General features: G+C 37.4%; 1 protein-coding gene across 1 annotated transcript; it reads right to left on the bottom strand.

Annotated features, from left to right (window-relative positions):
- Nucleotides 1-10221: 10221 nt before the first annotated feature.
- Nucleotides 10222-14158, bottom strand: LOC122360840 (nuclear pore membrane glycoprotein 210-like). The gene is made up of 6 exons (XM_043261690.1): nucleotides 14056-14158; nucleotides 13516-13645; nucleotides 13322-13402; nucleotides 13082-13231; nucleotides 12109-12197; nucleotides 10222-10365 (listed from the first exon to the last, which is right to left on the bottom strand). Exons 1-6 carry the CDS (start codon nucleotides 14156-14158, stop codon nucleotides 10340-10342), a joined length of 579 nt encoding a protein of 192 aa, XP_043117625.1. The 3' UTR covers nucleotides 10222-10339.
- Nucleotides 14159-15227: the final 1069 nt, after the last annotated feature.

Below are 15227 nucleotides of genomic sequence, written 5' to 3'. Positions count from 1 at the left end.
TGACACGCATATAAAAATGTAATGTAAAAATGTCTATGAATGAGTTAGCACACAATTACTGGCATTCTGCCTGTGTGTAATTATTCTTTCCATTGTGTGTGTGTGTGTGTGCTTTGCCTTGACTAATGATTTGCTTCATTAAATAGGTAAATCTAATTTCTGCCTCTCTATCAGTGTGCTGTGACCAAAAAAGAAACCAAATTTATAATCAAAAATCTAAGTTTTCTTCATGATTCACTGGTGATCTTCAAGTTCAATTAGAGATATGACGTGATGTTTCATTCTCAGAGATGGTTTTAGTATATTAGAAACGGTATATTGATTGTGAGGGTTTGACATTGATCAAAGACTTGGTTTCTAGAGCATCGATGTCAGGAGAGGAAAAGCCCTCACACAACCCTAACACACACACACACACTGAGGGTCCATGCATGCAGTTACTATGGAAACTGCCATAACACTTCACCCTGCATATCACACATAATTGCATGGCAAATGAGAGCAGCGGAAAGAGGGAAGTAGAGAGACGGAGGTCTGGTGTGGGTGTAGGGGTGAATCAGAAAGAAAGAGAAACACCTGGAGGGCACGAAAATGAAAAAATGGAAAGAAAAAAGAGAGGTCTGAGCAGGTGAATAGAAAAGAGGAAAACGAGTGAATCATAAAAGAGTTTATGAGAGGACGTAACAGCACGAGGGGGCAAAAAGAGATAAAGAGAGAGGACAGAGTTGGCATTACTCACTAGTCCACAGGGGTCGTGAGACTGAGTGCAGGAACAGTGAACGGATGAAGGAGAGAAGAGAGAGAGACAGACTAGAGGGGACGCCACACGCCACCTGAACTCTGCTCCCCTCCACTGCAGGAATCTCATTTAACAGTCCTGGAGTATTACCACACCTGAAGACCAACCACTGCATAAACACACACACACACATGCAAAAACATACATGACTGCAAGGCTAAAGCACTTCACCCACTCAAAACATGTTTATGCAGCAGAGAAAATTCAAATTTTGAATGAAAGGAAAATAAAAATGACCTAATATTATAATAATATTACCCCGAAGCCATTATTTCTAGTTTAAAAATGATAACAATATATATTTACGTTATCATTTAAAAAATGTTTTGGTCACATTTTATTTTATGGTTACACTTATTAGTTGCTTATTAAGCATGCATTTTGCTATAATATTTGTCATGTATTAGTGCTAATTCAGCACATATTAATGCCTTACTCTACATCCCTTATCCTCCACAATACCTAAACTTAACAATTACTTACTAAAGAATTTATTGAGAAAAAGTTGTAGGTAATAGTTGTTACCTATTCTAAAGTGTTACCATTTTGTTTACAAAAACCCATTGATCTGCTTCAAAGGACATGTGATAAATACATTTTTGGGAAAGGTATTCCTTTAATTTTGCCTTACTCCTGTAATACATAGAATATATCTCAACTGGTTCCATTTGCATTTTTTTTTTACATTGTATTATGGTGAATAAAAAAAAATAATTTAAACATTTATACATGTCCTTTTACATGTAAACCTTTCTTTTATATATAAATAATAACGTTGCAAATTTTGGTGTCTGTAAGATTTTTTTATATGTTTTAAAAGTCTTTTATGCTCCATAGGATGCATTTATTTGGTCAAAAATACATAAAATTTAATAAACATTATAATAATTAAACAGTAATTAATAAGAAATTAGAATCTGTAATTTATTGCCATTTGCACAGGTACATTAGAGTACAGGTACATTGGAATTCGTATGCGTTGCGCAAAGCAATTAAGTAATTAATGTTTTTTACTTTAATGTAATATAATAATATAATAACGTTCATATAATTTTAAATTTTGAATGTTGTACAATGTAATATAGTTACATAATTAGTTTAGTCTAACAATGCAGCACATATGACATTTGAGTCACATTGCAGTAGAGGACATTTTAAACCTGCTCTCCCATGGCAATGCACATGATTTGATATGCATATTGAGGTTGCCTTGCTTCGGTCGGATTCAACGCCTCCACGTTTACATCCCCCTCAGGCTGTACCTCGACGTCACAAAAAAAAACCGTAAGGGAGCCAGGGGCCAGGGCTGAGGACTCCCCTCGAAAATAACCACGCGAGATGATTCCACCGAGAGAAGACCCTCAGACACAAGAGACCGAGCGAAAGAAGGAGAGAACAATGTCACCGAGAGGCTAAATGGAGTACAAAGCTCACAATAATGTCCTTGTTAAAGTTGTTGCTGTCTTTCATTAGTGTCTGACTGACAAAAGCAAAGCACTGATCCATCACATTGTCCTGTTAAACTCCCATGAGTGTGCTTGGCAGTGTTTGCCCTGGACCAGAGAGCTCCGCTGCTCTTTATGTCCCTGACATGCTACAGAGTCATACATCAGTAATCAGGAGAGCTCAGTTTCACATTAATCTTCTGCTGCTCCCAAACAGTTCATTATCTTAATAAATAGCCACCATAGGGCTGATAAATCACCCTTTATTCAGACATGACACTTACCACAAATCATACGCACACACATACAGTTGTGCACGGACGCACACACGCGCAGCACAGAAACAGCACACTTTGAGAGGACCGTAGGCCACCAGTCTTTTTACTGAAGCTGTAGCCTTCTTTTTCTACTGTGATGGTAACAACAGCGTGACCCCTTGAAAGACCCTCCATACGGACCCCTCCACAGAATCCTGACAGAGATGAGGAAGCCGAAATGTAGAAACATAAGGGGCATATTGAAGTGGTTCATACTATGGTTAGGTAAAAGCATAATGAACTGATAAAAGACAAACTTGTAAAATAAACGTACAATATAAAATTAACTTAATTCAAGATACACTACCCAAAAACACAATATCTAATTTTTCTTTTCAAGTAAACATTCTTAATTTTAATTTTTAATATTTTCTCAACCTTATTATTACTCCTACTCCTACTACATTTAGATACTTTAGTGGAATGTTTTGGCTGCCAAAAATTATTGACCAAAATTATTTTGTAGTTATTCTTATTATTTGTTTTATTTCAATATTATTGGCCAAAAAGGGCAATTTGGCTTTTGTCCAAAAGGGCAAACTGGTCAAATGTAGTTAAAGAAATACTTTTTTTGGAAATAGGTTCATGCTACTCGTCTAATTGGATTCAATGATCTATGCTAAGCTATGCTAAAAGTGCTATCGTCAGACCCAGTGATCGGCTGAATAGATTTCAAATTGGTAAATCTCAACTTATTAACTATGGGGGAGTTGGAGAAAGATTATCCCTTTAACTAATATTAACTAATGAACGTTGTAAAGTATTACCAACATTAATATAAATTCTGTAAAGTTTTATTATGTTACTTTCAGTAAAAATGTGGTTATTTTATTGGCTTGTGTTTTTTAAATACAGTATCATTATCAGTTCAGTATCAGTTTTTCGGCCAAGTGCAACTGGAGTTTTCGGTTTTTTAGTTTTGGCCCAGAATTTTAATTTTGGGGCATCCTTAGTATAAGTGTTGTTATCACTCAAAAACTAATTTTTTTTATTGAAATAAAAATGTAAAAAAGATACACATTTTAACCTGGAAAAAAGGGACAAAAATTATAAATGTTTTATTGGAAAGTAACTTTAACCTTTAACCTTGTAAAATCTTTAAGTTGAAATCAAAATTTAATTTAATGAAACAAATAAACATGCAACAAAAATACATAAAAACTAATATTTTCCATTATTTTCCATAAATCTTTAGATAAGCATCAGAAAATTAACTATTTTATTTTCAGACATTTATGAAGTGCAGGAGAATTAGTTGCACCAACTATACTAATGACTGAAAGCAATATAAGAATTTAAATAAATAAAAAAAATTAAAGAATAGCATTCAGAACACATCTTAGTCATTTCTGATATTGCTGGTAATTGTAATTCTGGTGGAAGAAATGGAGGAAATAATCTCTGTTGCGAATATAAGCTAAAGTTTTCCTCTAACAACATTTACTGGGATTCACATTTCTGCAATCCAAGTGCTGGCTTCACGTGCTGGACAGCTATGCAAGTTATCGGAACATAAATCCTCTGTCAAACACAAACATGCATACACTCCATCAACTTGATGTTTACGGGCTAATGTACTAACCGGATTACACAGAGAGAGCACGTATTGATTTTCCCAGTGCTTTAAATTAAAGCAGGAGAAATGAACTAATTAATCCTATTTTAATTTGTGCGAGCAGTGGAGAGGAAGTCCAAAACAAGGGAGGGGGGCACAGAGAGAAAAACAGCGGGGAGGGGGTCTCTGGTTGAGACTGGGAGTAGATCACTTATCCCTCATGTTCAATGTGCCCTGAGGTAAACAATTAGAGCAAGCAGATGAATGAAAGTGCCATCAGAGGAACAGAATATTGAAGGAACCATTGGAGTGTAAATGGATTCAGAGTGTAAAGAGGAGATGCTGTACCTGACATGTGTGTGAAGATGCCAGCAGGTTCCGTGTGGATGTGTAGAGAGAGCTGAGAGCAGTCTGTGACTAACGCAAGTTTTCTGTCCTCCAGAAGAGACTGGTGGTGATAGTGAGTCTTGGAGAACAAGCTTGAGTTCTGAGAACAAGTGTTTGGTGGGTCCTGAATGCCCCATAGAGAAAAGGGAATGTCTATCCTGTCCCCCGCATGACAGTCGCCCCTCTGGGAAATCAGTGGCAAGCGGGCAGGCCTCACAACCATCACCTGTACACATACTTTCAAAAAAATACATGAGAATTTATAGTCTTAATATGTACGTGTGAGACAGTGGGCAAATTTGACCTTGCCGACTACTTGTTTTTGGAATCTGAAACCCGAATTTCAGCCGGGCCCTGTGTCTTTCCTGCTATGATCATCACTTTTACTGTAATTGTGGCAATTTCTCTATCAGACACTTCCCACGTCACAGAGCCACTTCCTCCTTCCTCCACTTCTACCTAGAAACACACAGATTCTATTCTATAGCAAATAGTCATTATGCTACAACATACGTAGATAAACATATTGATTTGAACTATACCTGAATGTTGTGTTGGTACAGCTTACTGTGGGGTTGCCGTGGAAAAACAATGACAGAGGGCTGTAGAGTAAGAGGCTTGTAGATTTACACTTCCTGTCACACTCGGATTGGTGGGATGACAGGCCAATATTCACCATCCTGTTATGAAATAAAATAGTTTAATTATCAGAAGTAGTAAGATTGATCACAATTATTTTATTTTATTTTATTAGGAGGTCTAGTTTTATATTTCTTTCCAGGATCAAATATCTAACAGTACACTAATGGCAGATAGAAAAAAAGTAATTGAAAAGAAAAAAAATTAGTAATACTTATTTTAAAGTGTACTTTTACATGTACTTACTATTATAATAATAATTAATTTAGCATGATTACATGGAAGTTACCTTAATACTAACCTTAACCATATAGTAAGTACAGAATGTAGTTAATTAATATAACCCAGTACTGTGCAAGATTTCTTTTACCCTCAAAGATGCCCATTGACTTGCATTATGACACACTGTAACTACTTGAGTTTAAAATCGTAGTTTCTGCTCCACTAAAGAAGTTTACCTACATCTTGAATGCCCTGGGGGTAACCTGATAAACATCAAATTCTCATTTTTACAGGTAATATTTTCACACATTTACATTTCACAAACATTTGGTTTAATAATATAATGGGATTTCATCCATTAACGAACAGATGGACAGACAGACATACAGAATACGTTACAGACACAAACTCTAGATAAATATCACTTTAAGAAGGTTAGGAAATCCCAAACCGATACAGCCAATGCTAATCAGCTCAACAGCCAGTCAAACCAGAAAGCAGCACCACAGAGTTCACCATGAAGGTCTGACAGGAAAATTTACGCCTGCCTTAAAGGATGATTTCCCTTGGAGGCAGTTTGGAAGGTTTTCCCTCCTTTTTTGTCCCATTAATCTAATGGATGATCCTTATAAGTGAGCATGAATCGACAGGAAGTTGCAGACCGAAACTAATGAGTAACGTTTCCCCTGGAGCTCATCTTACAGAACCATAACGCCTGCATGCCAACCGGATAAAACTGCCCCCCTCTAAGGCGCATTTCATCTTCTGCCACCACAGTGTCTCCCGCAGATGGAACATGCTGTCTTTCCCTTTTTAAACAATGGCTTTCCCAACACACCCCATGCCTCTCTTTACACTTCACACTGTGTGTGTCCTCATTTCCTGCTCGCTGTCTTATCATACCCCCTCAGGTGGGGCTCCCCTCTAGATCTGCAAACAGCTTGTGCCATTTACTCCAATAAGAATGAACTTCACTTTTGTGAAATAACCTACTGAACCCCTCAAACTGAGCAATGAACTGAACAAAACCCCAGAAGCAGGATACTTGACATGTTCTGTTACGGATGACATTGGTATCGTGTAATTAAACCCAAGGGCCAACAGGGAACAAAGACCAGCAAAAAATAATGGTTTCAGTAAAACCATTTTATATGGTTCTGGCAATACAGTAAACACAGATATTGAGGTTTATGTGAAAGCATAACTAGCTCGCTGACGACAAATAGACCATTCATGAAACTTTATCTTCTATAATGACTGTTGCTTGCTCAGAGGATCTTTGCAGAACATCTCCTAGGAATGAACTGGAGATGCATGTCAAAAGCATAAGGAATATTAATATTCCATGGACTGGAATGGTGTGAGAAATTGTTAGGCATTTTAATCTGCCTTTTTTCTTTAAATAATTCATTAAATTATGCAGTAAAGGGATAAAAACTGTAAAGCTAATCCACAGCATGTACTTCTCGAGTTTAAAAGATAAAAAGTGTCAAAAAACAAAGAATTAATCAAAAGAGATAAAAGTACTTTGAACTTTCCATTTATCAAATCATTCTGACAAAATGCATTCCATAAAATTATTAAACAGCAGAACGTTTTTGAGATTGATAATAATAAGAAGTGTTATTTACGCTCCAAATCAGCATATAAGAATGATATGTTTTGCCTTCAAATGAATACATCACATTTTAAAATATATATTTAGAAAACTGTTATTTTAAATTGTTATAATGTTTCACAGTATTACTATTTTTCTGTATTTTAGATCGAACAAATGCAGCCTTGGTAAGCATATCATTTTCAGGGAGTCACAGCCCCAGTCACCAGCCAACACAATCTGTCCTCTGTAATCAACAGCACTATATCACAGCACTCCTCAGTTGCCCTCACTGTCTGGTCTCGACCATACTCTAGTTGATATCCTGACTGCTTTATGCAGTACTTACCATCCATTCTCTAGTTGAACTCCACGGCTCCTCTGCGATCCCATAAATCCACAATCTCCTATTGAAACAGAAATCTTAGTTACACCTAGCTAAAAAAACCTGCAACAAGACTTCTCACTGTGCACTTACCTGGATACCCTGCTCCATTTTCTGCTCTAACTAACCTCTAACCACTAACCTCTGTGTCCTGTGTCTTCTGCTGACAGAAGAACAGACTGCCAACAAACCAGAGATTGAGGTCCATAACCAGTGTCACTGGATCCTATTGAGGAGTTATTTAGCACTCTTCGAGCCGCTCTATCTACAGCCTAGTCCTATGGCTGTTTCTTCTGTGTATTCGGGTGAAGAGTAGCGGTTTCCTACTGCAAGTTTCACTGTACATAGACATGCATGCACGACAGTTTACAAGTGTCAAGGAATTCCAGGAGTTCCTACATCGCTTCGTCATAGTATATATTGATGACATCTTAATATACTCCTAAATCCTGGTCGAACACTGCCACCACATTAGGTCCTTCAGCGACTCAGGAAACACCACCTCTACCTGAAGCTTGAGAAATTTGAGGGGAAGGTACAGACTATTCTGGATTGGCCAATACCTCAGACAGTAAGGGCTCGGGTTGCCTTCAAGAAGCTCCAGGAAACCTTTTGCACTGCTCCCTTCCTCAAACAACCAGAGCCTGACCTACCATTTGTGGTAGAGGCAGACGTCTCCACAACCAGCGTTGGAGAAGTGCTGTCCCAACATTATGGAGAGCCTCCTTGTCCACACCCTTGTGCTTACTACTCCAGCCATCCTTGTAAGCTCCATCCATTTGACCCTTGATGAACATTCCATTACCCATTCCTCACTGTCCTTGATCCCACATCGTAGCAGACCTTGTCACTGACCTCCCAAACTCTGATGTAATGCCTGTAACCTAGTAGTGCTCAACAGATTCTCTAAGGCCTGCCGCCTCAGTGGCAGTACGGAGAAAAGGGCCCATGCTGTTGCCCATAGATCATCCATCCCAACTTACCATACAGGAGATATGGTTTGGCTCTCCAATCAGGATCTCCCCGCTACATAGGTCCATGCAAAAATGAGAGGCAGATCAGTGAAGTAACATACCAACATCAACACCCACACCCATCCGTATTCACCCATCACCATGTCTCCTTACTAAAGACCTGTCACAGGTTCCAAGGAACTGGCGGTATCTCCTCCTTCCTGACATAGTAGAGGATCCCCAAATCTACTAAGTAAATGACATCATTAACTCCTGGCAACATGGTGGTCGGCTCGGGAATCTCCTCAACTGGGAGGGATTCAGGCCAGAGGAAGGATCCTGGGTGGCTCGGGACAATGTGCTGAATATATTGCTTCTACAAGAAGTCCATCTAAGCCACCCTGACCAGTCCCATCCCAGGCCTCAAGACCAAACCTGTCACTGACGTATGATGTTAGGAGCCACCCCTGCAAGAGAAGATACTGTCAGGGAGTCACAGCCCCAGCCACCAGCCACCACGATCACCAGATCCCAATCACCCGAATTCTAATCTCCACTACCTGTCCTCTGCAATCAACAGCACTATATCACAGCACTACTTAATTGCCATCACTGTCTGGATCTGCACCATACTCTAGTTGATATCCTGACTGCTCTGTGCAATACTTACCTATAACTTAACTTCCAGATTCCCAAGATGGGGGACTCCACCTTCTCCTGTGCTCTACCGTCTCCATGATCCCATGAATGCACAATCTATTGCGAGAGAACTCTGTTACTCCCAGATAAGAACCTGCAATAAGACTTCTCACTGTGCACTCACCTGGCTACCCTGCTCCATATTTTGCTACCACTGATCTGTTCAATAAACCTGCTATTGTGAATTCACTAACCTCCATGTACAGTGTCTTCTGCTGACAATGATAACTTTTAAAAAACATTCAAACATGTAAGAAACTCCAAACTTATAAACAGTAAAATTTCCAGTGGAGAACTTGTTTGATCAAAAATACAGCAAAAAGTAATATTGTGAAAATATATACTGTATACATGAAACCAAATAATCAGAAAATTAATGTGATGTATTTCCACGTGAAACAGGATGTTTACCCAAGTAAAATTACATTTTATCTATAATGTGACTGGTTTAAAAAAAGTGGCTGCTAAATACCAGAAAGGAGCCCGAAAGAATGTGAGTTTGGTAAAACTATGCCCATATAGCTACTCGACTATTTAATAATATTATTCACAAGTACATCACAAGAAATATAGTCGTTTCAGAGGAAGAACAAGTTGTTTCATTATTAGGACATATATAATTTTTTTTACTGTTTTTTTTTCTTCCTGCACCAATTACTTGTCCAATTATGTGTTACCTCAGTGGGAATGCTATAAAAATGAGTCCTGTATTAAAGTCTTCCCTTTCATGATGGTCTGCAGGAGATGGCAGGCAGGATCCAGCAAAGACTTGAGTGTCAGTAACCCCTCAGTCTCCTCCACAACAGTCACCACATTCTGCACAGGGTTAAAGTTCAGACATTATGCTTCTGTCAAGAGACGCGGTGAAGCAAACAGTGCGTAAACTGATGACTATAAAACACAACCTGTGACAGGTGAACCACATGGCCCTTGTTGTCATGGATACGAACAGTCAAATAATACTGCCGTCCCGTCTCCAACACACTTCTGTCTACACAGATACACAGACACACAGATAAACATAAACCCTTGTATAGATGTATGGTTTAGGATAATTTCTGTGTTATGTGTGCAACTGGCCTTCACCACAAACACAGAAGTTGGGACGTTATTTCATGGGGCAGATCTGAATCACAACTGAGCTTGGAATCATAACAATATATTCATATATTCCCCACAACATAATGTTTCAATGAAAAACATGGTTATGTGGATACTGTTGTGTGTTACTGTTAGTGTCGCATGACCCAGCTGGAGGGCATTGACAGTAGCTGTTTCCCTCTCAACAGATATGATGTCATGATCGTACATTCTGCCCTTGTATCCGTCCACATCCAGACCTTATCCTTCCTCGGACAGATTGACCTCTACAAACAAACAGGAGAGTGAACAATTAGATGTAGGTGTTAAAAATGTATCCTATCTCTCCTGACATATGCAATGACGTGTTTATGAGATGGTATATAATTGGTCTACAGGTGTGAAAGCATGCGTTTAGGGTGTTAAAGTGTTAACATGAAAGTTTAAAGGTGTGTTTTTATGTGACAAAAGTGTAGAAGAGACTTGTCAAATGAGATTCTTGCATTCTGTTGGCTTTAAGAGAAAGCTTAAAGCAGCCCAGAGCTTAACCTTTCCATGATCTTTCAAACAATCCCACAGCGCTTGAATAATAAACACCATGCATACATTTTTAACGTTTCTACTGTCAGTGACACAGTAACTTTAATATCAAGTCTGACAAGGTATTATAAATAGAAGTGCTTAAGCACAACATTATATCTAAATTAATATGTAAAAGACCAGCATTGCTTTTTTTTATTACTGATATAAATTATTTTTGGCATGTTTTGTGTCTAGACAAATATTGCAACAATAATATCAAAATAATGATTATTGAATAGTTTTTTTTGTTTTTTTTAAGTAGTTTTGCAGTCTAGATGGTTAAAATGTATTATATATATGTGTGTGTGTGTGTGTGTGTGTGTGTGCTCAAGCTCTTTAAAAGTTGAGTGTATTCTGATTATAGTTCTACTTAACTGAATTATTATATGAGTATGATTATTAAAACTTTATAGTTCCATTTATAGTTATCATTTTAATGTGAATGCCTTCTGAATTAATCTTTATGAATGGTTGATTAATACATGTAAAAATTACTTCTGTAATGCTGTTCAGAGGCCCATAATAAATGAAAAGAAAAAAACAGCTGAACAGTTTCTTTTTCTTCCATCTCTAATGCTTACATAAGGCTGGGATAAACTATGCAACTTTAATTTTTAAAACACAATGGCATCATACACTTCCCGACTGTAAATAGTGACAAAGGAAAACTGGGAATCACACACTGCATGAGCAAGGATCAAACACCAGCAGACCTTTAATTTGTTCCAATCACAAAGAAACGTGTGCCTTGTTGCTAGGAGACGCAAAACAAATGAAAAACAAATGTGTTCTAAAATCAGCTTTTGATATAGTTCATGTTCTCCGACTGGATAGAATCAAAGTCGGAAGCTAAAAAATTTGAGTTTATGACCATCATACACTACCCGATTTTCTGTGTAATCTGTCAGCTTTAATCTGCAGACTGGCTCTGGCTTTCCTTAACCAGCATCCACTTGTTCTGTCCTGGTTCTGCCAACACTGCACTGGCTCCCTATCAAACATCAGATATATTTTAAAATCTTGTTAATTACTTATAAAGCCCTGAATGGTTTAGCTCCTCAATACTTGAGAGAGCTCTTATCACATTATAGTCCTCCACGTCCTCTGCGTTCTCAAAACTCTGGCCTTCTGATAATATTTAAAATATCAAAATCAACTCTGGCCGGCAGATCCCTTTCCTATTTAGCGCTCAAACTCTGAAACAATCTCGCCGACACTGTTCAGGAAGCAAACACACTAGTTAAAGACCCATCTTTTTACCCTTGCTTACACATAACACACTAATACGCTTCTATTATTCAAATCTGTTAAAGGATTGTTAGGCTGCGTTAATTAGATCAGCCGGAACCGGGAACACTCCCCATAACGCACAATGTACTCGTTATATTGTAAAAAGAATGGCATACATGCTAACATTGGCCTGGTTCTTTTTTTAGTATTATTTTTACCAGTCTCTCCTTCTTGCTGCTTTCCAGAGTGTATCTGATGGTGGATCCCTGCAGCAGGGAATGCATCTCCCACCGGACTCAGGTGCAGTCTGTCTATCACAAACAAAGTCACACTGGCTGCTTCCACATGCTGAACACCCACACATTCACACACACTACCATCATAATATTGGGCTGATCAGCAGATAAATTATCTGGTTTGTTTGGGGTCAGTAAGATTTTTTTTAATCTTTCAGTCTCTCTTAACAAGAGTGCTTTTATGATTAAAACTATAGTAAGCAGTAATATACTGAAATACATCACAATATAAAAAGTTATTCCTGTTACAGCACATCTGATTTTTCAGCAGACATTACTTCAGTCTTTAGTTCACAATATCCTTCAGAAATCATTCTAATATGCTGATTTGGTGAAGTAACATTCCTTATTATTATCAACATTGAAAACAGCTGTGACAAGGTTCTCAACCAAGGGACCAGAGTCCTATATAGGGCACTTCATAAAAAGTCCAAATGACTTTAAATTAAGTTATTATTAATAATAAGATGTATACAAATATATGGTAATTATTTTATAATATTCTAACAAAATTACACTGCAAAAAAAAAAAAATATATATATATATATTTGGTAGCATCTGAATATTGATTTGGATTATGGAAGCGTACAGGAAGCCGCTGTGAATATTTAATACTTAATTACCTTGAATTAATTTTCAACAGCTTTAACATTCAGAAGACCTGCAGAGTATCATTACCTAATATAATATAATAATGTTCAGATTTCCACTGTAGACATCACATTCAAAACTACAATTTTTTTTCTAGTATGCTTACCTAATTTTTGTAGACAATATAGTACTGCCCTTTAAATGGTTTCTAGCCATTACTTACTTTTAAAAACATAATTACAAGCTTACTGACATCTGTCAGATTTTTAAGATTTAAGAACTCTGTTGTATATACTTTCATACCTTACGTTCAGGGGCAGAAAAGACACTTTTATAAGGGCTGAACCACTGTGAATCCCATACAGCAAGACACTCTCTCCCCGCTGACCAGTAGCTTCTAGAAACAGGATATGAGGTGGAGGAGCGTACCCTGCATCATGCTGACGCACAAACCTACGATAATCACAGAAAACAAGACGTGCTTTATGTTAATGCCTTTTTCTTTCTCTCTCCCTCTCTCTTCACTTAAAGATCCTTCTTCACCTCACTGCCTGTGTTGCGTCAGGCTCCTTTGCCAGCCGCCAATTAAATTCCAAGCCAGCCAGACAGCTAAAAGTATTTCCTGTGGATCAACAGAGCACAGCCATAACCATCTTATTCTCAAAAAAAATCCATTTAGCAAAGCAAACATACAGCATACGCGTTAGCAGAGTAATGTTGGTAATGAAAAGTACTATACCTTCCGGACCGCCCGGACCGATAACGGCAGAGGAGGGTCGTCGGTAAAAAGTTGCCGAACGGCTGTGACAACCTGAATGCTTTCAGTCTGATTAATAATGACATCACAGCGCAGAATGTTACCGGTTCCTAAAACAAAAATGGAGGAGTCACACTTTTGAACCCTAATTTTCCGTTTAGGATCCCAATCATAAAAATGGTAACATAATTTTCAACAGAATACTTTAAAATTAAATGTTTGTGAATTCAGTCACAGAGGCAAAGAGTAAACTGGCTGATTGAATTCAGCATTTATTTGTTAATTAAAATGAAGGTTAATTTCGTGTGGAAAGCAGTATAATGACGCATACATTTCATTTGAACCGCCCATGAAAAAATAACCTATGCTTTAAAGGTGTCGTGTGTCCTTCTGTAGAAAGAACAAGCATGTCTATTTATTACTGTCCCCTCTTCTCGCTCAGCAGGGTCTTGTGCCTGGACCACAGTATGAAGAGGGACAGCCTGGGGGGAGGACAGAGCTGACACCAAGCACTGCTGACTGCAGGAGGAGAGGTGCAGCAGAGCCGGAGGACTGAGTGAGGAGAGCGGATACACCCTGACAGTCTCAGGCTCAGAGGACACCCTAAAGTCAGGCAGACACATGATCACAGGACAAGCACTGTATGCTCTATATTATTTGTTTCGTGCTTTTCTGTAGTGCAAGTCAGCCATGTGTTTGTTTTTATAGACTTTTGAAATGCAATCAATACATTTAGATGTAAAATAAGAACTGTCTGCCACTGACTGCTTCTTTACATAACGAGGCTACAAAAGTTAATAGCTATGTATGAAAAAATAAATAAATAAGAACAATTACCTCAAAATAAAATAATAATAATGAAAAAAACGTACTAGCCTCAGTAATATTGTTAACTCACACAACATGGCCTTGATAATCCGTAACTTTCAACACTGAAAAACACTCACATTTTTTTTTATTCAACAAGGATGCATTGGTTTGATGAAACATGCTAGTAAAAACTTTTAGGCCCGTTACAAAACAATTGCAATTCAAATGATTGCTGTGCTCGTGATCTTTCTATTGATCAAAGAATCCATTTATCAGTTTCCATTAAACTATTACACATTATATCAAATACTATATCAGTCTTTTTACAAGACTGTGACGACATTTAACAGTCAGCAGCATCATAAATCTTTGAAAGTGTTTTATATATATATATATATATATATATATATATATATATATATATATATATATATATATATATATATATATATATATATATATATTTGTGGTACTCTCTTATTCACTGATTTTTAAGTTAATCCAACTATGATGACTTCCACTGCTGAGAAATATGAAAAAGGTACATGCAAATCGGTCATTTTAAATTGTTATAATATTGCAGTTTTTTCCAGTACTTTTAAATTCAGATTTGGTGAGAATTCTTGTTTTCTAAAAACATTTTAAAAATCCTCCAAAGCCCAAACTTTTGAATGGTGCAATGTTTTGCCATAATTGTGATAAAACAAGTAAATGAATGAGTAAATTAATTAGCACATTTGCATTGTAGAGATCATATTTGATTCATTTGGCGATAAAAATAGCTATTTTAATTTAAACAGTAGTGCATGCTATTTACTGCGTTTATACTGTATGCAAATCAATCCGTTTCTATCCCGGAGATGATGTCTTTACAAGATTGTT

This window comes from Puntigrus tetrazona, chromosome 16 (genome assembly GCF_018831695.1).
Source record: "Puntigrus tetrazona isolate hp1 chromosome 16, ASM1883169v1, whole genome shotgun sequence".
NCBI classification, from domain to species: domain Eukaryota; kingdom Metazoa; phylum Chordata; class Actinopteri; order Cypriniformes; family Cyprinidae; genus Puntigrus; species Puntigrus tetrazona.
This window is presented reverse-complemented; position numbering and strand designations above follow the sequence as displayed.

Coding starts and splice junctions, on each gene's coding strand:
- LOC122360840 (XM_043261690.1), bottom strand. CDS start 14,158: ATGTGTCTGCCTGACTTTAGGGTGTCCTCTGAGCCTGAGACTGTCAGG. Junction 13,232..13,321: donor GACGCAACACAGGCAGTGAG/GTGAAGAAGGAT, acceptor TGATTATCGTAG/GTTTGTGCGTCAGCATGATG. Junction 10,366..12,108: donor GCAGCAAGAAGGAGAGACTG/GTAAAAATAATA, acceptor GTTTGTTTGTAG/AGGTCAATCTGTCCGAGGAA.